We start from the raw sequence: 25,604 nt of genomic DNA on the forward strand, positions 1-25,604 counted from the left end.
GAGGCTAGAAACTACTGATGGCTGTGACATTGCTTGTTGATTAATATGGCAGGAGATATTTTCATTTCACAGTGGCTTTCTCTGTCCCCTTTCGTTCAAAGCGGCAGTCAAGTCTCTGCTGGTTTATCCCTCCCTATCCTTGGTCTCTGTTGAGAAGACTGATTTTTTTTTTCATTTATTTTTATTAGTTGGAGGCTAATTACTTTACAATATTGTAGTGGGTTTTGTCATACATTGACATGAATCAGCCATGGATTTACATGTATTCCCCATCCCGATCCTCCCTCCCACCTCCTTCTCTACCTAATCCTGAAGACTGATTAAATTAACAAGCCACATCCATGATCTCATCTTCAAATGGGTGCTCAGCTATACCCTTAGAGTTTTCTTCAGAACAAGCTTGCTCACTTTGAAATATGGATAGGCTGATAATTTTCCAAATCTCTAAGTTCTGATCTTTTTTTTTTACTGTATAAATTTATTTAGTTTTAGATGAAACAAAGATGAATATTTTTAATGATAAAAGGTACAACTCACAAAGAAGACAGACATCATAAACCATTCAGCGCCTAACAACAAAGACACAAAGATACGTAAGGTAAAAATTAGAAGAAATAGAAAAGAAAAAAAATATATAATCATAGCAAGGCATACTCACATTTCTCTGAGAATATTTTATCAAGTGCATAAAAATAAGAATAGAAGCATCTTGAATGATGTCATTAATAATTTGAATATAATAGACTTCTATTTATATTGATTTATGTTAATCTTATATCTTATACAGACAAACTTAAAATTCTGTATCTCACATGTTGCTATTAGATGTTCATAGGATGGTGAGAAAAACTGGACAAAAGATAAACATTACTAAATTTCAAAAAGTGGAATTCTTTTTTGTGTATGATTCAGTTATACATATACACATATATTATTTTTAAAATTATTTTCCATTATAGGTTATCATAACATATTGACTATAATTCCCTGTGCTATACAGTAAAACTTTGCTGCTTGTTACATATTTATTTTTTAAATTAGAAAACTAGCATTCTATTTATACTAAGTCGAACAAGTGGAATCAAAATGTTGTAAATTTTTTAGTTAGGCAAAAACTAGTAAGTTTTCTAAAATATATATATTATACATATTATTTATATCTATGTATACAAGAGCTTTTCTATCAAGCCTTTAATAAAGGCTTGAGGAAGAACACTGAGAAAAAAGAAGAAATGGAGAAATTAGAAAACATAGACTAAATGAAATGGGAGTCTTGAATATGAAATGAAAAAAGTGAAGCAAACTAGATAAAAGAGCCTTATATAGCCCAGATATGTTCCAACATCTGTTGGATCATCGAAAAAGCAAGAGAGTTCCAAAAAAGCATCTACATCTGCTTTGTTGACTATGCCAAAGACTGACTGCGTGGACCACAACAAACTCTGGAAAATTCTTCAAGAGATGGGAGTACCAGATCACCTGCCCTGCCTCCTGAGAAATCTGTATACAGGTCAAGAAGCAACAGTTAGAACTGGACATGGAACAACAGACTGGCTCCAAAATAGAGAAGGGAATATGTCAAGGCTGTATATTGTCATCCTGCTTATTTAACTTATATGCAGAGTACATCATGAGAAACGCTGGACTGGAGGAAGCACAAGCTGGAATTAAGATTGCGGGAGAAATATCAATAACCTCAGATATGCAGATGACACCACCCATATGGCAGAAGCAAAGAAGAACTAAAGAGCCTCTTGATGAAAGTGAAAGAGCAGAAAGAAAAAGTTGGCTTAAAGCTCAACATTCAGAAAACTAAGATCATGGCAACTGGTCCCATCACTTCATGGCAAATAGATGGGGAAACAGTGGCTGACTTTATTTTTTTGGGCTCCAAAATCACTGCAGATGGTGACTGCAACCTTGAAATTAAAAGACACTTGCTCCTTGGAAGAAAAGCTATGACCAACCCAGACAGCATGCTAAAAAGCAGAGACATAATTTTGCCAGCAAAGGTCCATCTAGTCAAAGCTACGGCTTTTCCAGTAGTCATGTATGGCTGCAAGAACTGACTATTAAGAAAGCTGAGTGCTGAAGAATTGATGCTTTTGAACTGTGGTGTTGGAGAAGACTCTTGAGAGTCCCTTTGACAGCAAGAAGATCCAACGAGTCCATCTTAAAGGAAATAAGTCCTGAATACTCATTGGAAGGACAGATGCTGAAGCTGAAACTCCAATACTTTGGCCACCTAACACGAAGAATGGACTCATTTGTAAAGACCCTGATATTAGGAAAGATTGAAGGTGGGAGGAGAAGGGGAAAACAGAGGATGAGATGGTTGGATGGCATCACTAACTCAGTGAACATGAGTTTGAGTAAACTCCGGGAGTTGGTGATGGACAAGGAGGCCTGGCTTGCCCCAGTCCATGAAGTCTCAAAGAGTCAGACATGACTGAGCAACTGAACTGAACTGAACTGAATGTTCATTAGAAACATATCTGAAATTCTGGCAAAAAAATTTAAAAAAGCAATGCTTGAATATTTTTATTTATCAAAAATTTCCAAGATAATTCTGATATGCATCTGGATTATGAAATGTCATTACAGGTTTTTCTATTAAATGGTAGGTTTGAGGATATAGAATTCCATTATTTTTCTTTTGACTAATAATGATACAATGGTGGAGCCCCTACCACCCATGCCTCCACAGGAGACCCTCCAACAATAGCAGGTAGTTTTGGTTCAGTCTCCTGTGGGATCACCACTCTTTTCCTCTGGGTCTTGGTGCACACAAGATTTTGTTTATGCCTTCCAAGACTGGAGTGGCTGTTCCCCCAGGCCTGTGGAAGTCCTATAATCAAATCCTGCTGGCCTTCAAGGCCAGATTCCCGGAGCCATATGTTGTTAGGAGGAACTGTCTCATGTGTGAATTCAGATCCGTGTCGACCCTAATACACACACCTGTCCAGCCATGGGTGGCAAGGGAAGGGACAGTAGTTGTGGGATGACTTTGCAGAACCCCGGGCCCCTAAGGTCAGTCCCCATAGCCCCAGCAAGATGGGTCCCCTCCCTCCCTTGAACAAGACACTCCTGTACAAAATTCCCATAAATTCCAGAAAGGGGCCCAGTTGTCATTTTCCTTATATACATCTTTAAGGGGCACCCCATGAATTTCCTCTCACCCATTTCTCCTGTTTCATCCTCACTGGGCCTAAGAGGTAGCTGCCTCCACCACTCTCCACACTGCAGTAATCCCACTGAGACAGGAGGATGCTCACCCTCCAGCCAGGCAGAGAGGCAGACAATACGGACCCATGGCCGAGATTCTTCCTCTCTGGTCAGGCCACCACACAGGAAACCCTGGATGAGCAGAGGATCAGCCCAGCCCCTTCATCTGGCTGCTTCGGGAAGCAGAGAGAAGCTCCCTAAAGACAAAAGCTGTCTCCAGGCTCCATCCTGGAAACTGCTTAGTGTCCAGAGGGCTGAGGGCAGGACAGCAGCTCTCCATCCCCAGATGGTCCAGGGATGCAGATGCCAGTACAGATGTCCCAAAGGTTTCGAGCCAAGCTGGCTTTAGAGAAGGGGATGACGAGGGTGTCCCTGTGGAGGATGAGAGCTGAGAGCTCCCAGGAGCCGCCTGAGGAGTCCTTATCTGTGTGGAGGCAAGACTTGGCCACCTGGAGACCCACAGCATCTGTGAGCTCCCTCCTGTCAGGACCCCCTCTGTGGAGCAGAGCAGACACAAGTAAGATGACAGTGACCCAAGAGCATTTCCCAACAAAACTGCATTTATTCACATTTTACATACATCTCTCCAAGGATCCCGCTGCCACCCACGCCCACCCAGATCCACCTCCCCCACCTCTCGAACTTCCCACAACCCCAACCCCCTCCCTGCCCTGGAGTCCCTTCCCCCAAGAGCATCCAGGATCGCCCATGAGCTGAGGAGCCCTAGGCTCCCCTTGGGGCTGGCCCGCTGTTCCCTACTGGCTGCAAAGCCGCTTCCTCTTCTTCCCTGTGACAAACGGGTCACACTTTCGCTTTCTCAGCTGTGAGGGGTCAACCATTCCCAGAGCCAAGGCTGGCCTCTCAGAGACCCCGAGGCCAGCCCCTGGGCCGGGCAGCATCTCAACAGCATCTGGGCCTCCGCACAGAGCCGGCTTCCTAGACTTGGCAGCGGCCAGAGGAGCTGGGCTGAGGCCTATTCTCTGAGAGGAGGAGGCCTGGCCTGAGGCAGGGACAGGACTCTGGGACAGCCCCCAGGGCAGCAGGCTGTGCTGCGAGGCCAAGAGGAAGGCCAGGCTGGGGAGCTCCTCCTCATCCTCGCTGGACCCGTCCCTGGGCCGTTGGGCCCCCAGAACTGGAGAGGCCGTTCTGAGAACTGAGGTATCCCTGGGTCCGGGCTGAGGGCCAGTGCACCTCTGACCCTGGGGAGGGGAGGGTTGTCCTGGTTGGAATGGAGGCAACTCCTGTTGTCCTGCAGAGGGAACAAGGTCTTTGGCTCTGGACAGGCCAGTGTTTGCTTGGCTGAACCTGTGAACAGCCTCGAAATCAACCTCTGGTGGGCTGGCTTCATGACTGATCCCTAGCTGGGGGCCTTGGTCATGTCTCTGGGCCTCTTTGCTGGCGTCGGACTCAGAAGGACTTGAGCCCACTCGGGGTACACTTTGACTGCTGGGGGTCCGCACTCCCTTGTCTTCCTTCAAGGCCAGGAGTCGTTTCTGCACCAGCTGGTAGGAGAGAAGAGGGCAGTGACTGCTTTGCACACCCACATGTGAGAGGAGCAGCACTGGGCAGAGGGACATGGCCCTGGGTGGGGCGGAGAGGAGGGGCGATCCTGAGACTCAAATCCAAATATAGACACTGTGGTGTTCCTGCTGGTCTCCTGCTCCTCGTTCCCAGCTGTGTCCTTCCCTCCCCCATCACCCGTCCCAGCTCCCTATCCTCTCCCTCCTATCACCCAGCACTGCACCTACCCCAGAGCGGACTCTCCTCCAGGCCAGATGTCCCAGGCAGGGGAGGGATGGACACAGCCGTGGAAGCCTCCTGCTCTGGGGTTCTATGTCTCCCTTGCTCACCAGGGTCCCCCACCCCCTGGTTTACCTGGGAGACCTTTGTCTCCCCTGTGCTACCTGGGATTCCTCCCTCCCTTGGCTCCCCTGGGTCACATGGGGTCCCCACCCATAGGCTCCAGAAGAATCCCTCCCTCCCCTGCTCACCTCCTGAGGGGTGAGGCCTTCCTCCTGCTCCAGCTCCTCAGCTAGTGCCAAGGGATCCAGTTGTGGTTCTGGGGAAAGCAAGTCTGCCAGGAATCGAGGGTGAATGACTGCCTCTACCTGGAACAGGAGGAAAAGGCTGTGAGCATCCTTGGCTAGGAATGGCCTGGGAGCCAAGAAGACCTAGAGGAAAGTGAAAAGTAGAGACCCACTCCTGTTCTCTTCCACAAGATGGGATGTTTTAACTTGTCATGGTACACACACACACACACACACACACACACACACACAAATATGCTCATACACATACAGGCATAAAAAAGTACATATACAGAGTATATGCCCAGTAGTGGGATTTCTGGGTCATATGGTAGTTGTATATTTAGTTTTTAAAGGAACTGCCATACTCTTCTCCACAAGACACAGAAGCCCCAATGTTCATTACAGCACTATTTACAATAGCCAGGAAAGCAAGCAACCTAGATGTTCATCAACAGATAAAAGGATAAAGAAAATGCAGTACATATTTACAGTGAAATATTTCTTAGCCCTAAAAAGGAATGAATGTGAGTCAGTTGTAGAGGTGCAGATGAAACTACAGCCTCTCATACAGAGTGAAGTAAGTAGAAGGAGAAAAAAAAAAAGTCATATATATATGTGGAATCTAGAAAAATGGTCCTGATGAACCTAGTAGCAGGCCAGGAACAGAGGTGCAGATGGAGAGAATGGACTTGTAGACATACAAGTAGGAAGAGGAAAGGGAAAGGAAAAAAGGAAAAGGAAGGGAAGGGTGGGACGGACTGAGGGAGGAGCCTTGACATATACGCACATTATGTGTAAAATAAGTAGCTAATGGGAAGCACAGGAAGTCTCAGCTTGGCGCTCTGTGAAGACCCAGAAGGGTGGAAAGTGGGGGTGGGAGGGATGCTCAAGAGTGAGGGGTGGGGGATATACGTATACATGTGGATGATTCACGTGTTATACAGCAGAAGCTGACAGAACATTGTGAAGCAATTATACTCCATTAAAAAAGCACATATACACATGAACCTACACAGACATATGAAGGCATACACACAGACAGACACAAACATGAGCACTCATACATGTGCATATGGACAAACACACGAAGTACATGAACACACAGCTCAAGGAACAGAGCTTCAGTCCCATTGGCCTGGGCAGAACCCAGATCTTGGGTGCTGAGAGTTCCATGCCTTGGAATCTTATAGACCCCAGGCTCCATGCCCAGCCCACCTTGGTGACGAAGTCTTCCTGGGAACACAGCTTGTCAATGTAGCTCAGGAGATCCGGGTCTCCATAAGTCCATTCCTCTTCCTGGTTCAGCTCATTTCCATCCTCTCCACATTCTGCATCTGACTTGTCCATGGCCGAGTGGATGGGCCCCACCAGCGCCTCCATGATCTCCACATACTCTCTCACAGCCTCAGGGGGAATCTCTTTGGGTGCCTTGGGCCCTGGGTGCCGCTGGGATCTGTGTGGCTGCGAGCGGGTGGGACGGGCCCGGGAGCCGGCCTTCCGGGGAGCATTGGCTGAGGCAGAGCAGGAAAGAGGGGAGGAAGATGAGGGGCTTCTGCATCCACCTCCTGACCACTGAGCAGGCGCTGGTGAGGGCAGTGTTTGGGGGTCAGTGACTTAGGTGTGGGCAGGGTTAGCACCACCTGAAGCCTCATGCACAGTGGGAGGGGGTGGAGGCCATCTAAGAGAGTCCTGTGAGGAATGTGGAACCTTGATTCTTCAGGGTATCCCCAACAAGCCCACTTCTTCAGCGGACTTTGTGTGGGGTCTTTTGACAGGGAGGTGGAAGAGGAGTTATTAAACTGATGGAGATAATACCCTGTAGTGACAAAGGACGACTGAAGACCCTGTCTCACTGGCTGTTCTGGTTGAAAGACCAATGACCCTCTTGAAGGAAAAGGATCCACATGGGGCCAGTGGTCATCCCTTGGCCCACGTTACCTTTGCTTTGAACTCCGGCGGGAACATGGGTGCCTGGCTGAGGGCACACTTTCGGGGCTGAGGACCCCTGAGGATCCAGCTTCGGTGGGACTGGAGGAGGCAGGCCTTGCACCCCCTGCATCCACCGTAACTTCTGAATCTGCATCACCTCCTCAGCCTCAAATTCCATGAACCTGGGAGTGATGGAGGCATACGGCACACTGAGAAAGAGGCCTGGCCTTTGGAGCCGGGAACAAAGGCAACAGAATGAGGGGCTGGGAGAGGGTGGACAAGGCCCTGGGAGGTACTATTCCCAGCAGAGGGCTCTCCTGGAACTGACTCGACATCTGGGACTCCTCCTACCCCACCAGCACTTGCAGGGCACTCAAGAGCATAGACAGAGGCTGCTGAATTGAACCAGGGCCTCAGGACACAGGCAGACCCACAGGGGACCCTCCTCATGCCCCCATTCCTGTCCAGAACTATATGAAGGGCTGATGGCCAGAGGTTGAATCAGGCACATGTCCCCAGAGTGGTCCTTGCTGAATCCAGGACCCTGGACAGGGGCTGAGAGTCCTGGAGACAGGGCCCAGGAAGGGTTGGAGGATTTGGCCACTAAGCTTAGAGGAGAGGCTTTCCTTTCCTCTGAGAGATGTCTGTTTGTTTGGTTCTATTTTTTAAACTAAAAGGATTGCCATGGAGAAAATACTGGAACAGCCAGAGATGCTTGGGCTGATGACATGCTGGCTTTCCCAGCTTCTTCAGGGAGGTCAGAGTACCCACTCCGGCCTCTTTTCATGAGAAGAGGGGGTCCCAAATTCTATGTCAGTGGCTGTCAGCCACCCACGACCAAGGAAGCAGCAGGCTGGTGGGTGGAAAGCATGCCCCTGCACAGTCTCTATGGCTGGGGTTGGACCCCTCTGGGGCTCAAAGCTTTACCCCACCCTATCCTGAGACCTTCATGTCAAGCCAAAGGTAGGTCACCATCAGGGGAGATCAGAGGTCCTGGTGGAGGAAGTACTGAAGACCCACACTCTCAAGGTGAGGGAGGGGTTCTGGAGGGAAGTAGGGCATCTGGGCTGTGGGGGCCCTGTGCTGAGTGAGCATGCCCACAGCCAGACCCTGACCTGGGGTCTAGCCCTCACCCACCCCTGTCACCCAGCACACAGCTCTAGGGCCCAGGATGCTGACTCACTTTCTGGCCATCTCATAGTAGATCATCCGGTCAAAGTTGCTTTTGTGTTGCCATTCCTGCACAGCCCGCCACAGTCCCTCCTCCAGTGTCATGCTGGGCTTCAGGCGAGCCAGGGACCGAAGCACTGGGCTGTAAGCCATCAGGGTCTGTTTCAGAGTCCAGCCCAGTCCCCATCCATCTGATTCCACCCAGCAACTTGGACCACATAACCCAAGATAGCATGACTGAGCATCAGGAGGGTGAGAGGGCAGGCCTGGGAGAGCAAGGACAAGCCTTACTGCTACTGCCATCTCCGCCTCACGCTCACTGGAGGATGACCATCCATTCCCAGGCTAAGGCTGGGACAGGGAGCCTTGTGAGGGCTCCTTCCTCTGCAAGATTGCCTTTTCACTATAAAAATCCCTATCAACAGTGATGCATGGCACATGCCAGGCAGTCTGCTAACACTTCATAGTGAGCATCATGGAAGGCCAAGTTGGCTGTACTCACAAGGCGGTGAGGTAACTGAGATAAGGTACTGAAAGGATGTCAGGAACTTGCATGGTAATGTGTAGGACCAAAATGTGCCTTCTCAGGGACATCACCCTCAGACTTTCTTCCCAGTATCCCTAGAAACCTAATCTGAGTACCCACCCCCAGTTCCTTTTTATCTAAAAGCTCTGATAACCTCACGACCCCCCTGGCTGTTCACTCACATGAGAAAGCAGGAAAGAGCTTCAGCATCAGGACTCTGGGGAAGGTGTCTCCGGGCCAGAGACTTGAAGCGCTGCCAACGTCGGAAGTTCTCATACACGCTGTTGGGGTTACAGGAGTCATCCTGCGAGGCCTTGGACTGGTTGGTGGCCAGGCTGCCCTCCCTGGAAGTGCCATGTGACTGTGGCCCCAAGTTCACTTGGGGAATGTTGGGGGCCAGCTGGGCAGCTGGTAGTGGAGCTTGAGGTGGAAAGCCTGGGGTCCAGCTTCCCTTGCCAGACTGACCTACTCCAACAGCTGGGGCAGTCACAATGGTCTCCATTGCAGGGGTTGTTAAGAATAGGGGGACAGGACATGCAGTATTCCCGCTGAGGGGCCCTGGAGTGCTCCAGTTCAGGGGAGCCTGAGTAAGGACAAAGGTCGGAGTCTGGGGGTGCTCCACCGGCCTTCCTTCGGACCTGACTTGGATAATGATGTTGCAAGCCCCAGGGGCACTGGGGCCAGGGCCAGCATTGGGCACCAAAGGTGTCCTGGGGAAAGCTGGCAGCAGCTGGGTGCTGCCAGGAGCGAATGACGGGGTCATGGAAGGTGGCAGGTGTTGCTCCCAGGGTGGCCGGTGTTGGGGGCCAGGAATGGGTGGAGGAAAAGGCACTGTCATGAAAGGAGACAAGGAGGCACCACGGGTCAAGGTCACATCCGTTCCCAGCGCTGGAGATGCTGTTGAGACAAAGGAAAGATTTGAATGGAGGAGGAGAATGGGCAACAGATGAAAGGTTGTTGCTGAACCACTAAAAGACACCAGGATTCTTGAATCAAAAGAATGTCTGGAGGTTGTAAAGACCTCACCAGACCTACTCCCATAAATTACATTTTAAGATAACAGGATTAGCCAGAAGGTTTAATCCAGAGACTGTCCTCAGGCAGGATACATTATTGTTATATAATCCTAAGGAATGTAGAGGGGGGAAAAAGGGTTTGTCCTTTCTTCCTCCTTGAGAATTCCAGACTCCTCTATCCTTGAGGACCCCTAGACTTATCAACCTGCTTAGGAAATGACTCTCTCATTGGGACTGAGGCTCTCTGGAGAGAATCAGAGTGTAAATCTCAATAGATGAGGACATCCGGATAGTGTGTACAGCATGGACATGTCTCTTCTAATGATTTTCACGATCTGACCTCTGGGTGAGAATTATTCCACTGGTGACCTCCCTCCTAGCCACCAAGGTCCCTGAGCCCTGTCTGCCAGGAAGAAATCTCCTCAGCAAGTGCTGACTCGGAGGCTCTCCAAGCCTCCCTGGCACCCAAACCTCACAGGCTGTCTCCCAGACCCAGAACTGGGTGGACATGTGCTCTGTGAGAAACGCCCCTCAGCAGGTACACTAGCCAGTGGGCATCTTCTCCAAGGTAAGTTCTAGGCACCCAAAGACCCTTTGTGGACAGGCATTGTTTAAAATGTTAGGGCCCCACCTCCACCTCAGTCTTCCTTTTTCCTGGTGCTCAGTATAAATCCTCTCACTCTTTTCAAGCCTCACAAAACAAAAATAATGGAAAATATCACTCGAATGGAACTCTGATACAAACCCATAACACACTGGCTCAACATGCACATCAGAACCACCACTGCAGATGGTTAATATGAGCCAGGTTATACTACCCCCGTCCCAGTGCCCAGAGTCATGTCATCACTCTAGGAGTTCTGTTAGTAGGAACTGTGGGGAGTCTGAGAAGTGGGCATCTGTCCCTTAAATTCTGTTATTTCACAGAGGATTAGACAAGGGCCAGGGAATGGTCATGTTACATTGGTTGTGGGAGTATAGACTGCCTGGGGTCCTTCCCCTTTGAGTTCCCAATAACAGAGTGAAGACAAACAGAAACAGGCCTGATTTAGGTGCCATCGTGATAAGGTTGTCTGGAACACATCCCTGTTCAGGAGAACAAGGTACATACCACATGTATCTAATTAATCAAAACAGGTGTCATACGACTTTTACTCATAACAGAGAAGATCGTCTGCCTGCTCTGAGCTACACTCCTTATCCTCTTTAAAGAAGAAATCAGCTTTCACTTACATTCCACCAGAACTAACCACCCTCCACATCTGTTCCCTGTCCACAAAGGAGTGACGTGAAAAATGAAGCAACTTTTCATCTCAAGATATACTTAAGGTCCACCATGAGATATTGGACAAGATGAAGCAGGTCTGAAGAACTGCTTTTCCACAAAAGGAAGAACAGTTTAGGACATCTTGGGAAACTGAGGCCTGTCTTGGTCAAAGTTACATGGATGCCCAGCCCTGACAAAGCCAAGGCAACTGTTACCTGAACTGAGATGTGAGCTGTGAGCTGGAAGGAGTGGAGAAGGTCTGGACTGCAGCAGTTGGAGTAACTGCCTGCTTAGCTCTCAGAGAGGAAACTTCACTGCAGGTGTGACCACACACAGTCCCACTGAATAGTTTTCTACTAAGACTACCTCTCCCCATGGCCCCATTAGATACAGTATGCCCCAGTCCAAACCCCTCAGAAAGACATGGGGTGGGGGCAAGCTTTGCGTACCTGAGAAACACAATATGGGGCTAGGTCCTCCTCATAATGCTTCCCGTGTCACCACCAGGAGATCACCCACACTTCCCACACACACGTTTCAAAGTGGCTTATCTTCTTTCTAGAAATAATCAAGCCTGCCTGCTGCCATCCTTTCTCCATACCCAGCGCAATTTCCCTTGATCCACTTTCAATGAACCCTCCTCCCCAGTGCAGCCCCAGGTTTCTTCAGGCTCTTCAGTCTCCCCAGATGTCCTTATGGGTCCAGTGCTCTCTCCTTCCTCAACTTCAGTTCAACCATGTGCCCACACTGAAATGTCACATGTGGACTCAAAGGTCTGAGAAATGGCAGGGTCTCTGAGAACACAACCCCAGCCTATAGGCTTACCTCCTTCTGAAGCCATTCCCACAGGCTTGGGCACGGACCACTGCTGCCTGGTAGCCTCAATGAGAAAAGTCAAGACCAAGACCCAGAGAGTGACCTGCTCCAGCAGATGCTCAGCATCCAAGTAAAGGAGGGAAATGTTTGAATTCAAACAGTAGAATGTGGAACTGAAACATTCTGCAGCGGGGGAGGGGCAGAGGGCAGGTGGACCTGGGTGGGGTGAGCAGACATTCCATGAACGGCTCTGGCAGGAAGGTGAGAACCTTCCTTCCACATTACATAGCAGTGACACAACTGGTGTCTGCCTCTTTAGGCAATTTATCAATTGTTTCTCAGTTTCACAGCACCAAGGTCGGACTTGATCTTGCACTTATTTCACTTCTTTATCCATCAACCTAGTTTTGTCTCCCTCAACTCACTCTGCTTCCTAACTTGATCTTGACTTACTTCAACAGAGCCTAGACTTTCAGAACAAGTTCAGAAGAACTGTCAGTCTTATAAGCCCTTGGGTGTTAATGGCCACATGGAAGTGAGAGTTTGAAATTAGGATTGTCTCAGCAGATGCAGGGTGTTTGGTTGCTGTATGTACATCATTCCTAAGGAAGCAGTCCTTGTGCCCCAACCAACATCCAGCAGGACTTTCCTTACTAATGATACTTTTTGCTGGAAAACATCCATCTACCAAAAAACCATCATGCAGCCCACATGTCTAAGACCAGAATTCACTGTGTTTCTCATAGCATTACATTGTTGTTAAATATTTGGTTTTTTATCTTTTAAATGATTTTATTATAATACTTTAAACAAGTAATACCTCCTCATGGTCAAAATCAAATTGTGAGAAATGGAATATGCAGTGACAAGTCCTACTTCCACCTTTTTTCCCACTTCAACTCAATCTTCTTTCCCAGAGAAAACCAGAGTTATCTGTCTCATTAAAATCTTTCCAGAGATGTGTTTTGCAACTAAAAATGAATGTACTTGATATTCATTTTTAAAAATGTCTCCAGTTTATTTTTCTGGTTGAAAATTCACATATGTTCCAATATATCCAAGTATATTTTCAATGACTGTTTTTGTATTTTGTATTACAGCTCCTCTGTTTCTGGACTTAATTCCTAGAACAAGAATTTCTACTGTCTCTTAAATTTCAAATTACCTGAAAAGATAGGATGACCAGATCAAGCAAATACAAATAACAAATGTCTAAATGAATTTGATTTTTGAATTTCGCATAAACAATGAATTAGTTTTTAGTCTAGTTGTGCCCTATGCAATATTTTGGACATAGTTTTATGCAAATTATTTTCCTCATTATCTGATATTTGCATTTAACTGGAAATCTGTATTTTATCTGGCAACACTACCAAAAAAGTGTAACATAGTACGCTATTATTCGTTAGTCATTCCTGTGAGAAAGAGGGGCTTTCTCTTGTGACTCAGTAAAGAATCTGCCTGCAATACAGGAGACTCAGGTTTGATCCCTGGGTTGGGAAGATCCCCTGGAGAAGGAAATGGCAGCCCACTCCAGTATTCTTGCCTAGAGAATTCCTGAACAGAGGAGCCTGGCAGGCACAGTCCATGGGGTTGCAAAGAGTTGGACACGACTGAGCAATTACAGTTTACACTATGAGAAAGAGAACTGAGAGTAAAGAGATTGAAGTGAGCATCTTGGGTCCAACACAAAACACAGTTGCAAACACACAAAATCTGCAGACTGGATGAAATGGATTTAGAAGAGCCATCATATAGCATTGAAAGTTTAGGCTTAGTAGGACTAAGGATAGAAGTAAGGAACAAGAAGGCAAAAAATCTTCTCTTTCCTTGTGTTTAAAGGACTAAATATCTCAGAGCACATCTAGATGTTAAAAATATATTACCCATGAAATGGACGTGCACCTTGAGAGAAATGCCAAAAGTTTATCTAGCAATGTCCAATCCTCATTCACATAAATCCACTTCCATCTAAATCCTAGCCTGCAAACCCTGCTTATAAGCCTGTGAATTTCCTGTCTGCATTACATACCCTTGCTCTTTAGAACCTAGGCTCATTATTGGATATGGACCCACCTGCATGGAAATAATGGGAGCTTATCTTTTTAAATAATTTGTCTGATTCTTATTTTCATATTGAGAATCAATGTCAGTTTATCACTATCAAAATGACATGAAAGAATATTTACCTTTTGTGTTGTGAGAAGAAAGGATTTTAGGAATCTTGTCAAGGGATATGAAGGGTGAAAACTTCAGAGGACTACAACCACATCTCTTGGGAGACACGAGTCACTCCCTGCTATAGCAGGGATTGTGGGGTGTTGGGGAAAGAAAGAAATGTTTAGAAGGACAGTTCCATATGGTAAAAAAGACTCCTGTTGGTGCTTATGAAGTTCCTTGCACCTTGCAAGGAAAAATGGACTCAAAAGAAGGTGAAAAGATTAAGTGAGAGTATTTAAAGTAATATCATGGTGAACTTTATATTAAGAAACTCCTGTTGGGGACTGAAAAAATAACTTGGAAATATGGCTAAGTACTTGAACTTTTATCATGAAGGAAAACTTAAATGATATTCAACCAATACTAGACTTGATGCTAGAGGGATGGTTAGGCAGAATACAAGAAAGGAAAGCTTTCTGGTTGCTTCCTCTCCTATTCAGTCCTTCAACCAATTACAAGATTTTCACTTATAACTCTGATAAAGTATTTGAATGAGGCCTCTCAGGGCCACTGATGCAAAAATTGCATTATGGAAAAATTATCTGATCTCAATTCTGCAATCATTTTTGTACTACTTAAAAATACTACACCCCAGAGACAGAGTTAATCAAATCAGCCCAAATATAATTTGGGAAAACCAGACAAGGAAGGAAGTATCTAAAATTCCTTTAGATTATGATCTCTGACTATTCCTGCAGAGATGTTGGGTGAAGGCATTGATTACAGAGAAAAAGTATCTCTGGACATGGATCACAAGCATCAGAAGACAGTTCATCTTCCACACCATTGCTGCTGCTGGTGCTGCTAAGTCTCTTCAGTTGTGTCCGACTCTGTGCGACCCCATAGATGGCAGCCCACCAGGCTCCCCCATCCCTGGGATTCTCCAGGCAAGAACACTGGAGTGGGTTGCCACCTCCTTCTCCAGTGCATGAAAATGAAACGTGAAAGTGAAGTCGCTCAGTCATGTCCAACTCCTAGCGACCCCTTGGATTGTAAGCCACCTGGCTCCTCTGTCCATGGGATTTTCCAGGTAAGAGTACTGGAGTGGGGTGCCATTGCCTATGGAACATTAAAGACAGGAAGAGATACAATTTTTGTGTCTTGTGGAGTTTTCAAGTCTGTGCATTTGGAAGCTCTTAGCACTGTTAAATATGAGGGATCTTCAGAAGCATTCTGTTGAGAAATGCTCTAATCTTGCAATTGACCAGAAAGAGGATTTGCTAATTGAGGTTTCTTTGGCAAGCATTACAAAGTCAGGTCAATAAGTTGATTCTGCTACTATTTATTTTTTTTTATTGCCAACTGAAATTTTGCAATATATTACCAAAAAGGGGGGAGAGTAAAATTGTTCCCATAGTATTAATACCTGTTGTGTTTAAATTGAACCAGATTGTCATCTTACTCAGGGTTACAACAAAAACTTTACAAAGGAAACACTCAATATTTACTGAGAAAAACTCCATGTATTAAATACACTACAAAAAATATTCTAGTAGAGTATATGCATTTGGAAGAACTCTAGGAATGGAATCAGGAGAAAGCATCTTAGGAGTGTCCCCAGGTCTGAGAGCTCTTTGCTAGAATTGTTCTTTAACAGAAACGCCCAGCTTGCTAGGAAAAAGACCTACTGGTTTTTGACAGGCATAAACAAGAAGCAAGGAACTGCAGTCTGAAGGTCATGAGAACACTTGCTCCAATTTGAGGCTATTGTGATAAGGCTGGAGCTCTCCAAAACTCTTGGCATCTAAGCGCAAGGACTTCACGTGTGCAATTTAAAAATCACAAGTGCTCATCTCACAAGAGCTAGTTTTAAGAGAGCACCACAAAGCTTCCCAGCAAGGAGACAGAGCCAGAGAAGCTCCTGAGGATACCCCGACCCTCCATTTCTCTCCTCTCGAGCAGGGACTTAAAAGGACATTTTCCCACAAGTCCTCTGGGGTTCTGGGGCACTCGAAGGGCGGTAGTCTAAAGGCTCCTCCAAGGGTCTTTTGAGGCTGTCTGCTCTGGAGAACAAGAGCGCACGCGCGAGCTTGGAGGGCGGGGCCCCAACGGCTGTCCCAGCGGCGGGCCGGACCTCTTAAGGCCGCCTCAAGAGTCAGCATGGAGGTAAGGGATGGAGGGCCCCTTCAACCTGCGGGTGTCACGCTCTGCCTGCTGTTCACCCTGTGGGGTATTTGTGCCTTTGTCTGTGTAGGGGAGACTCCCCACAATGTGGATTCATGCCCCTATAGAGCTCAGTTCCCTTTGCTGTGTTTCAGTTCAGTTCAGTTCAGTCGCTCAGTCGTGTCCGACTCTTTGCGACCCCATGAATCGCAGCACGCCAGGCCTCCCTGTCCATCACCAACTCCCGGAGTTTACTCCAGGGTTGTTGGCCATGGGGGAGCAGGCTGCAAGAACGGTTCGGTGACTGTGGGCGTACGTTGTGGGATAAATGGTGTGTGAGAGCCGTTAAACAGGTGCCATTCTGTCCACGTGTTCTGAAGAGTACGGAAGCTAGATGGAAGTTCTTCCCATTTGAAAGCCCTCATCGGTTCCCAAGAACTAGCACAGGTTGTAGGAAAATAAGTGGAAAGTGAGTGAAACCATAGTTTCACTGGTGTCTTCATTTTTAACGTAAAGACATCAATCGATTGTTCAGTTGATTTGGACACAAATGTTCAAACTGCACTCTTTTGTCCATGATGGAAGAAACTTTGCTGAATGTAGTAATAAACAATTCATAGTCTGATGTCAATTCATTATTGATTTGCAAGCATAGATGGGGTTCCTATGTGATCGGTTGGTGGGAATCTGATATGTAGTCAAACGTGTGGGCTGGTTTTGTTTGTGAATATTTGTGTATAAGGGGAAGTTGTTTTTGTGAGACTGTGTAAGGTAAATCTTTGAAGTGTATTTGAAGGGTGTTGAGATTCAACGGAGACATACTCAAAGAGTTAGCGGTTAGGTGTTTGTAATTTGGTATTTGGGGAATATTTTTTACATGTGTCATTTTCACCCATGAATTTGAGAATATCTGTGTGTCTCATGATGGATTTGCATATGTATAAGGGCAGTGTTAGGAAAAGGACTGGTGTGCACTAGTTTGGGTATACTATCTGGTTTGTGTATTTGGGGAATGTAGGATGATCATATGTGTATTCAGAATATCATTTGTGCATTGTGCATGTTGTAGGGCTTATGTGGTTTGTGTGTGTGTATTTTCAGGAGCTGTGTATGTATCTTTTGCTGTGTAGGGGAAAGTCTGTGGCTATTTTATGGAACTGATAGATGTAGGTGTGTTGTGTTTGTATGATACTGTGTTATGCAGGATGGAAGAGTTAATTCTGTGTGAGAGTTTGGGAATGTGGGGTTATGCATATGCAGGTAGTGTGGGACGTGTATTTGAAAGAGAGTATATATAATTATATGTTTGCTTATTTGTAGTGCAGTGGGTAATTGTTCTGTTTGGAGCTTGTGGAGAGTTGTATGTAAAGTAAGTTTGTGTGTGTATTCAAGGGGCATGGCCATTTGGAGGAATATCTGCTAGTGCTGTGTATTTGTATTTTTCAGTAGGGGCCTCTTAGTCTTATATATTTTGAGAAGTGAGTATATGTGTATCTGATGAGAAGGTGAGGTTCCAGGTTTATACACAGGAGTTGCAGAATTGCACTTATATGTATTAGGAATATGTGATATGGTTATTTGTTAGTATTTACAGATGTGTGAGCTGGCTCCTGCTAGCTGGGGATCATTTGATATGTGGAAGTTATTTCATAAATGGTTTTCTGGAGATACTTCTACACGTTACTTGTGAGTAGTAATTTGTGTGTATGTCATCAAAGGGTGTATGAATTATCAAAATTTGTTCATGAGGTATGGAGTTGTTAGGACTATTCTAAGTGCATTTCTTTGGAAACTGCTAGGGTGTTTATACATGTGTTTGGTAGTAGATAGTAAGAAGTGGTCTGTGTATATTAGCATGATGGTAGATATATGTATATAGTGTCCTTTGTTTATATGTTTGGGGAGCAGTGGGGAGGTTGTATTCTGGAGAGGTAGTGTTTGAGGAGGATCTCTATGTTCAGAGGTTGGGAATATTTGCACATCTGTGTCCATAGGTGTGTGAGAATTGCGTATGTATATTAGAGAACAGAAATTGTCGGTGTTTTTGTGTTTTGTGTGTGTCTTAGCATTTGGGGTATATACTTATGAGTAGTTTATGGATGTATGTATTTGTGATTTGTGAGTATAGGAGGCTTAGTGTCCTCTTTGTGTTTATTTAAAAATGTAACGCCTGAAGAATTTAGCAGTGTGGCTTGTTTGTGTGTTCTCAGTACTGGTAAGTTGGACTTACATAAGTATAATTAACTCTATAACATCATGGGTTTGAACCGTACAGGTCTACTCCTAGTGGATTTTTTTTTTTTCAGTAAATTCTACAGTACTGCTACACGATCTATGGATACAAAAGCATTGAATGGAGGGTTGGTATCCTAATACCCAAGTTGTTCAAGGTTCAGCTGTATTTGATAAGTGTAGGGTGTGTGTGTATTTGAATCCCTGGGGCTATGAGCTAAGTATTCTGGCAGTTGTGAGAGTTCAGTAGATGGTGTAGGTTATGTGTATGTTCAGAAATCTGAAGTATATGTATTTTAGGGCTATGAATTGCATGTGGGTCTTTTGGGAGTTGCTTATGAAACAATTGTGTACCTCATGAGCCTATGTGTATACATGTATAGTGTGTACATATGAGTGATATATTGGTTGCACATGTTTGAGTTCAGGCCCATGTTGTGTGTGTATATGTATATAATTGTAAGAGTGGCATGTGAATATTCAGTGTGAGTAGGTTTTTGTCTATAAAAATTTAGGTAGTAAGAGGTGGTCTGTGTGTATATTTATTCAAGATGAGAGTAGAAATGTACATGTGTGTTCAGAATACATGTGTATGGATATACATACATACACACACATATGAATATGTATGTTGTGTCCTTTTGCTTATATATCTGTGGTGGGAGTTGAGGGGCTTACTCTGGGTGTAAGTGGATTGTGTGCACATACTCACATGAAAAGATTTGGGATGTGCTGAAACTGGTTCATACTAGCTTGGGATAGTCAATGGTGCATATCTCCTCCCAGTTCTGTGTTCAGTGATGTCAACTAGGTAGCTTGAAACTGACCATGCTGGGAATATTTATACCATGTAGACACCACAAATGAAGTCTTTCCTACCTTTCTCAGAGAACTTTTTATTAAGCATTTACCAGCACACCACTGATGTGTGTGTTTAGATGTATGTATGTATGACACAAGAATATTTGGGCATCAGTGGGAATGTATGGGACACTTATGTGGTTGTGAGTGGAGCTTCTGGGGTTGTAAGTGTGAATGGATCCTTGTCATTCTGAATCATTACATTGTTCCTATCAGGTTGGTCAAAGAATTCCCATGAAAGTTGGGGATTCCCAGCAGAAATCATGCAGATGGATAGAGGGGTGTCTGTACTTCAGACAGGTGGACACTCCTTCAGCATTTGTATGGCCCTAGCATCTGGGCCCCTAGAAGACTGGGTCTGGTGGGCAGATGATCTTGTAGAGGAGAAGCTTCACAGGTGCATTATTGGTGTGACAGGCAGCAGTCAGAAGTCATAGGGCTTCCTGGATAAGAAGTCAGGTAACCAAGTGCTCTCCCAGGAAAACTCCCTGAGAGTTGTCTGGACAGCTCCAAGTATTGCTGGCTCTTCTGTGACACAGGTGATGGGCAAGCACACCCTCCACACTGGGTCTAGGTGTTGAAAGTCTACAAAGCCATGTGTCCCTGAGCCCAACTGCCCCAGGGTGATAGGGACTATTATCAGGCTGGTCAGCTGTATCACTAGGTCTCAACCAACCTAGCTCCATGGAAACCCAAGTTCTCAGGGTAAGGCAGGACCTCTCGGGATCAATGAGCTGACGAGGATGGAGGTGGGAAGACTTCGTCCCTTGAGGGACAGTTGAGGACTGAGACCTGGAGGGACTGGGGAGTCCCACTCTGAGGAGATATGGCTCTGATATCCCCAAATCCTTTAGTCATGTTCTCTGGTCTTTTCCAAAGGCTGAGGATGCTTCTAGCAGTGGGAAGCTCATCTCAGTCTCTTGTTTCTCTGATAGGATAAAGTGACCTTTTTTTTTTTTTTTTAAGTATTCCACAGCAAGATGCAAAGTCATCAGATGGAGCCATGTGGTCAGTGTGGCCACCAGCTGACCCTGTAGTCACGTTCTGCCTCCCTTGCATCCTCCTAAGAATTTCTGAACCTTCTTAGTGGTGAGTCTTCTGGCCTTTTCTCCCTCATTGTGAATCCTCCTGCCAACAAAACATGCTGTGAACTTTAATAAAAGGAAAACTCAACTGTAACTGGAGTCTGGAAGGCCTGTAGAGGGAGCTATCATTTCCTGTCACTCATCATCAAATACCCTAGCAGGAAGAAGTCATTACTGATCCCAATAGGAAGACTGATACCTTGCAATCTCCAAACAAGAAGTGAAGCTCCATTACTACCCCAGCTGGAGGAGGGAAGATTTCCTTTTTGGCCAACAACAAACCCAGCTAATAGAAAATTTTGCCATCAGAAGCCATTGTCATCTGAACTTTTACTTTTCCCCACTGGAACTTTCATCGCTTCCTTTCCTTGTCCTGCCTTCCTTATTTTAAGAGCATTCCATGATGTGCAACCCCTTGGAGTATCTCCTTGTCTTCCACATGAGATGCCGCCTGATTCATGAATCATTTACTAGAGTCAGTATGCTACAAATTCAGAGTAAATCTTCAAATTTACTTAGTTAAATAGTTTTTTTTTAATATATTAATGGCGGTGATGGAATCTGAAAGGAATGTCTAATGGTATTTGGGGACAAGGAGAAACAGGTGTGATGTCTATAAATCCTTTGAATTCACTGTCCTTCTTGCCATTCCTGGAGGTTGTTGGTAAGCTCCTTTTGGTTTGAGCTCCATTCTCTTCGCGTTTGTGCTCCCAGTCTGATTGACTTTCCTTTACAAGGCAGGTCAGCTTGGCTGGTAGGGGATTCTGCCTGAGGCCAAACCCCTAGCCTTTCAGATCAAAATTGCCAGGGCACAGTAATATCTCTTGGTTATTGTCAATCTATTTTTGAGTAGTAAATGCTAGCCCCTAATTTTGTTCCCTGGGAACTGCTGACAGTTTAGTCTGTACTTTCCCATCTGTTTGGAATCAGCGTTGGCCCCCAGATTCCATGCTGGGAACTATTGGTGACAGCCATAGTTCTCCTTTTTGTTTGGAATTAAGTGTGTAGTCCCAATTCCTTGGAATTTGCTAGTGTGACCCTTTCCCCCATTCCAAGGTTCCCTGGGAATTTGTGGTGGTACAGGCCAGGCCTTCTTTTGGCTGAGACATAGTAGCATCTCTTGGTTACTGCTGACATATTAAGGCCCTGGCGTACTTGCCTTGTTTTGGGTTGACAAAGGCTAGCTAAGGAAATGGAGCCTTTATCACAATTCATTATGCCACCTTCTGGCACACTTGCTTATTTTATGTTTAAGAACTGTAGTCCTGTAGCAAAAGAGACACAGATGTACAGAACAGTCTTTTGGACTCTGTGGGAGAGGGCGAGGGTGGGATGGTTTGGGAGAATGGCATTGAAACATGTATATTATCATATGTGAAACGAATCGCCAGTCCAGGTGCAATGCATGATACAGGGTGCTCGGGGCTGGTGCACTGGAATGACCCAGAGGGATGGGATGGGGAGGAAGGTGGGAGGGGGCTTCAGGATGGGGAACACATGTCCACCCATGGCAGCTTCATGTCAATGTATGGCAAAACCAATACAATATTGTAAAAAAAAAGAGAGAGAGACATTTTAAAAATGAAAAAAAAAATTAAAAAAAGAACTGTAGTCCTGGAGGCTGTACCTAGAAGGATGGCAAAATTTTAGTGATGTTGATCTAGAATTACAGTGGCCACTGTGGGGAGTGTTCCAATCAGACAAGATGGTTCATTTAAGGACCACACTAGAGCAAGGGATCCCATTTGGACAGGGAGAATGAGATGCTTACTTTAATGTATGTGAAAACTTATAAGCCTTCAAGATTCCAAAATATCTTCATTTAAAAACTCAGTGCAAAAAGCTAATGAAAAATTATCATTTGAATCAGTTCTAATGAGGTGGATGAAACTGGAGCCCATTATACAGAGTGAAGTAAGCCAGAAAGATAAAGACCATTACAGTATACTAACACATATATATGGAATTTAGAAAGATGGTAACGATAACCCTGTATGCAAAACAGAAAAAGAGACACAGATGTATAGAACAGACTTTTGGACTCTGTGGGAGAAGGCGAGGGTGGGATGTTTCGAGAGAACAGCATCGAAACATGTATATTATCTAGGGTGAAACAGATCACCAGCCCAGGTTGGATGCATGAGACAAGTGCTCGGACCTGGTGCACTGGGAAGACCCAGAGGGATCGGGTGGAGAGGGAGGTGGGAGGGGGGATCGGGATGGGGAATGCATGTATATCCATGGCTGATTCATGTCAATGTATGACGAAGGCCACTGCAATGTTGTGAAGTGAGTAGCCTCCAACTAATAAAAAAAAAAAAAAAGCTAATGAAAAATTAAAGAGATAAAGTTATCTGAAACAGAAGATCATAGGACAGGTATGACTGTAGACCCAAGTCCTACTATTCCACCATATCCTTTTCCAATCCCTGGCGGCTCAGACGGTAAAGAATCCACCTGCAATGTGGGAGACCTGGGTTCAATCCCTGTGTCAGACAGAACCCCTGGAGAAGGCAGTGGCAACCCACTCCACTATTCTTGCCTAGGAGAATCCCATGGACAGAGGAGCCTGGTGGGATACAGTCCATGAGGTCACAAAGAGTCAGACATGACTGAGTGACTGACTTAATGTTTTACTAACCTTTTGACTGAACTACTTTTCTATTCCAAAGAGAATATTCAACAATTGCTATTTAAAATAAAACTAACTGAGGTTGCAGGCAAGCCTCCTCAGATATCTTCTATGCCTTGGTTAAAGACTGAACTGAGAACTCTAGGCAAAGAATTCTCTAAACCTAAGGAGGAACCCCCAAAGTTTTTGAAGAGTTTAGAGTTATTTTCAGGGCCAAACTGCTAGATCTTTCTCAGCTTGTACACGTTTGTCCTCTCCCCCTCACTGCATGGCCAGACTCACTTTCTGTGGCTGCAAGTAACACTCCCTAATAGAGGGAGTGTTATCTTGGAGGGCAATGGTCCAGGTTCTTCCTGTAGGTCTCCCATGCTTTAAACAACAAACATGGTGTGCCCAGATTAGAATTGCAGTATATAAGGAAGAAAGTTCAGGCCCTCTTCTCTGGGAACAGCCCAGAAACCTAACCAGAAAGGCCATTTCTGAACAGCTCACAGGTCTCTTTGTACCCCCGCTCCCCACTACTACCCTGGGCGTCCCTAGTGGCTCAAATGGTAAAGAATCCGCCTGCAGTGCAGGAGACCTGGGTTCAATTCCTGGGTCGGGAAGATCCCCTGGAGAAGGAAATGGCCACCCTCTCTAGTATTCTTGCCTGGAAAATCCCATGGACAGAGGAGTCTGGCAGGCTACAGTCCATGTGGTTGCAAAGAGTTGGACATGACCAAGTTACTAACATTTTGACTTTCCACTACTACCTGCAGAGCCAAGAAGATCAAGCAGCCTTAGTTCAGTTGCTAACTAGATATCTTCTAATACCCTGTCTGTGTGCCTGTGTCCATGTTTACGATGGGGCTATGGGTTTATTGTCTATTTCCTCCACATACTGTAAATCTGTAAGAGTGGTCTTTGCCGTGTTCATTGATGCCTGATAAGTAATTGAATGAAGAAATGATGATGGTTGTCATAGTTTGGATTTTTTGGAAAACAGAATCAGAGAAAGAGTTTAGGGAACAGGATATTTACTAAGCAACACCTGTGAGGAGCAGAAGCAGAAAGGATTTGGCAGAGGGGCTGTTGAACAGTGACTCAAACTCCAAAACAGCTTCACCCTACCCCCATGGGACCCGAGGAGCCAGACTGTCTCTTCAGAGAGGTCGTCAGTTGGAAGGGGTGGGCCGGGCATTTCTAACTCTGCCTCCATCAGTCCATCAGATATGAACTTTCCTGGAATGGGGATGACTGTAGGCAAGGCAGCTCTCTAGTCCAGCAGTCCCTGAAGGAACTGGGAGCTGACACTGCCTCCTAACTATACTCTTGTCAACTCAGGACACAAGGCCTTCCCTGAAGAGAAACCCAGGTGGCCCATGTCCATGTCACCAAATTCATCTCCGTTACAGCTTGCAGCTGTTTCTTTACAGGGATTGTGAGTGTGGTTGTGTCTTTAGGGTGGTGGAAATTGTATGTGTGTGTCGGGGCTGTGTTGATGTGCATAAACATGTTTTGTATCTGTGAAGTCAAGGAGTGTGGCAGGTGGTGCTTATGTTTGAAGGAAGTTGAGATGGCCCCTTGTATGTTGGGGTGAGGTGTGTTCACAGGGCGATTTCTGGTGTGTTACATTAAGAATATGCAGGTTATGACCTGCTGAGTGAGGAGGCACAGCCCCACAAGGAAATGGCAGGCAGCTCCCTCAGCATCCAAACTCCCACGTTCAGGGAATGAAAACCTTAAGTGTTGTTTTGATTGAAGGCATAGTTTCAGTACATACACACAAAGGAAGTCAAGTCATAAGCGTTATTAGTGTCAGACCCTGGACCTGGGGGATGGTGGGGATAGGTTGGGCAAGGAGCTGGGAAAAGGCAGTCCTCTGCCCAGGTTATGAGCCAGCAAGAGGTAGAAAGCAGGGTAGCATGCATCTATTAATTTTTAGGTGGTTGGGGTGGAGGTCACTGAACTTTGGTGGGCTCAACTGTAAGTTGCTACTTTAAAAGGTGTTCCAGGAAAAGTAAAACTGAACTTGGAGCAAGAATTCTAAGCTCAGCGCGTAAAAAAGGTTATGAGACTCAGCACTTACCTTGGTTTTCCAAAACTCAAAGGCGGAGAGCAGCCTGGCAATCGTAGCACCATCTCACACTCAAGCAGCAAGTGTTATATATAGTAAGCAAGCAAGGAGGCCTTGGGGTAGACATATAGTGAGCTCTGCAAAATGCGACACGAAGTGGTCATCGGCAGGGTATTTAGATAAGCAAACATTCAATTCAGCAACCAAGTCCCAACGCATGTCTCCCTTGGTGTCACCTTGGCTTATAGTGGCAGGTTGTGGAGGCAGCATTCAGGAGGAAGTTGTGTCCAGTCATGTCATGGGCTGGAGTGTTGTCATAGCATGAATCCTCATGTCTCATCCATCCATGTTGTCCTCTCTCAGACGTTATGTCCTGCACTTTTGTGGGCCGTCCAATGTTTATTGCATCTCCAGTGTTGTCTCAGGTGAAGGGAGC

At 45.7% G+C, this 25,604-nt stretch overlaps 1 protein-coding gene and 1 long non-coding RNA gene across 3 annotated transcripts; one reads left to right on the plus strand and one right to left on the minus strand.

The window, feature by feature from the left end:
• Positions 1-3,919: 3,919 nt before the first annotated feature.
• On the minus strand, positions 3,920-25,604 carry LOC110140963 (NUT family member 2D-like). Of its 2 annotated transcripts, XM_020899653.2 has the most exons (8): positions 25,405-25,604; positions 25,181-25,305; positions 9,063-9,777; positions 8,368-8,496; positions 7,194-7,366; positions 6,471-6,766; positions 5,217-5,333; positions 3,920-4,727 (listed from the first exon to the last, which is right to left on the minus strand). In XM_020899653.2, exons 3-8 carry the CDS (start codon positions 9,716-9,718, stop codon positions 3,981-3,983), a joined length of 2,118 nt encoding a protein of 705 aa, XP_020755312.2. In that variant the 5' UTR covers positions 9,719-9,777; positions 25,181-25,305; positions 25,405-25,604; the 3' UTR covers positions 3,920-3,980. The 2 variants fall into 2 exon arrangements, with proteins under 2 accessions (XP_020755312.2, XP_020755311.2); XM_020899652.2 differs by lacking the exons at positions 25,181-25,305; positions 25,405-25,604 and adding an exon at positions 11,989-12,104.
• On the plus strand, positions 16,181-20,994 carry LOC110140964 (uncharacterized). The gene is made up of 2 exons (XR_002314935.2): positions 16,181-16,305; positions 20,362-20,994. It is a non-coding gene; the product is annotated as an uncharacterized lncRNA (long non-coding RNA).

The sequence above is a fragment of the Odocoileus virginianus genome, chromosome 31 (genome assembly GCF_023699985.2).
Source record: "Odocoileus virginianus isolate 20LAN1187 ecotype Illinois chromosome 31, Ovbor_1.2, whole genome shotgun sequence".
In the NCBI taxonomy this organism is placed as follows: domain Eukaryota; kingdom Metazoa; phylum Chordata; class Mammalia; order Artiodactyla; family Cervidae; genus Odocoileus; species Odocoileus virginianus.

Coding starts and splice junctions, on each gene's coding strand:
- LOC110140963 (XM_020899652.2), bottom strand. Junction 8,497..9,062: donor GCTCTTTCCTGCTTTCTCAT/GTGAGTGAACAG, acceptor GATGGCTTACAG/CCCAGTGCTTCGGTCCCTGG. Junction 7,367..8,367: donor TACTATGAGATGGCCAGAAA/GTGAGTCAGCAT, acceptor CATCACTCCCAG/GTTCATGGAATTTGAGGCTG.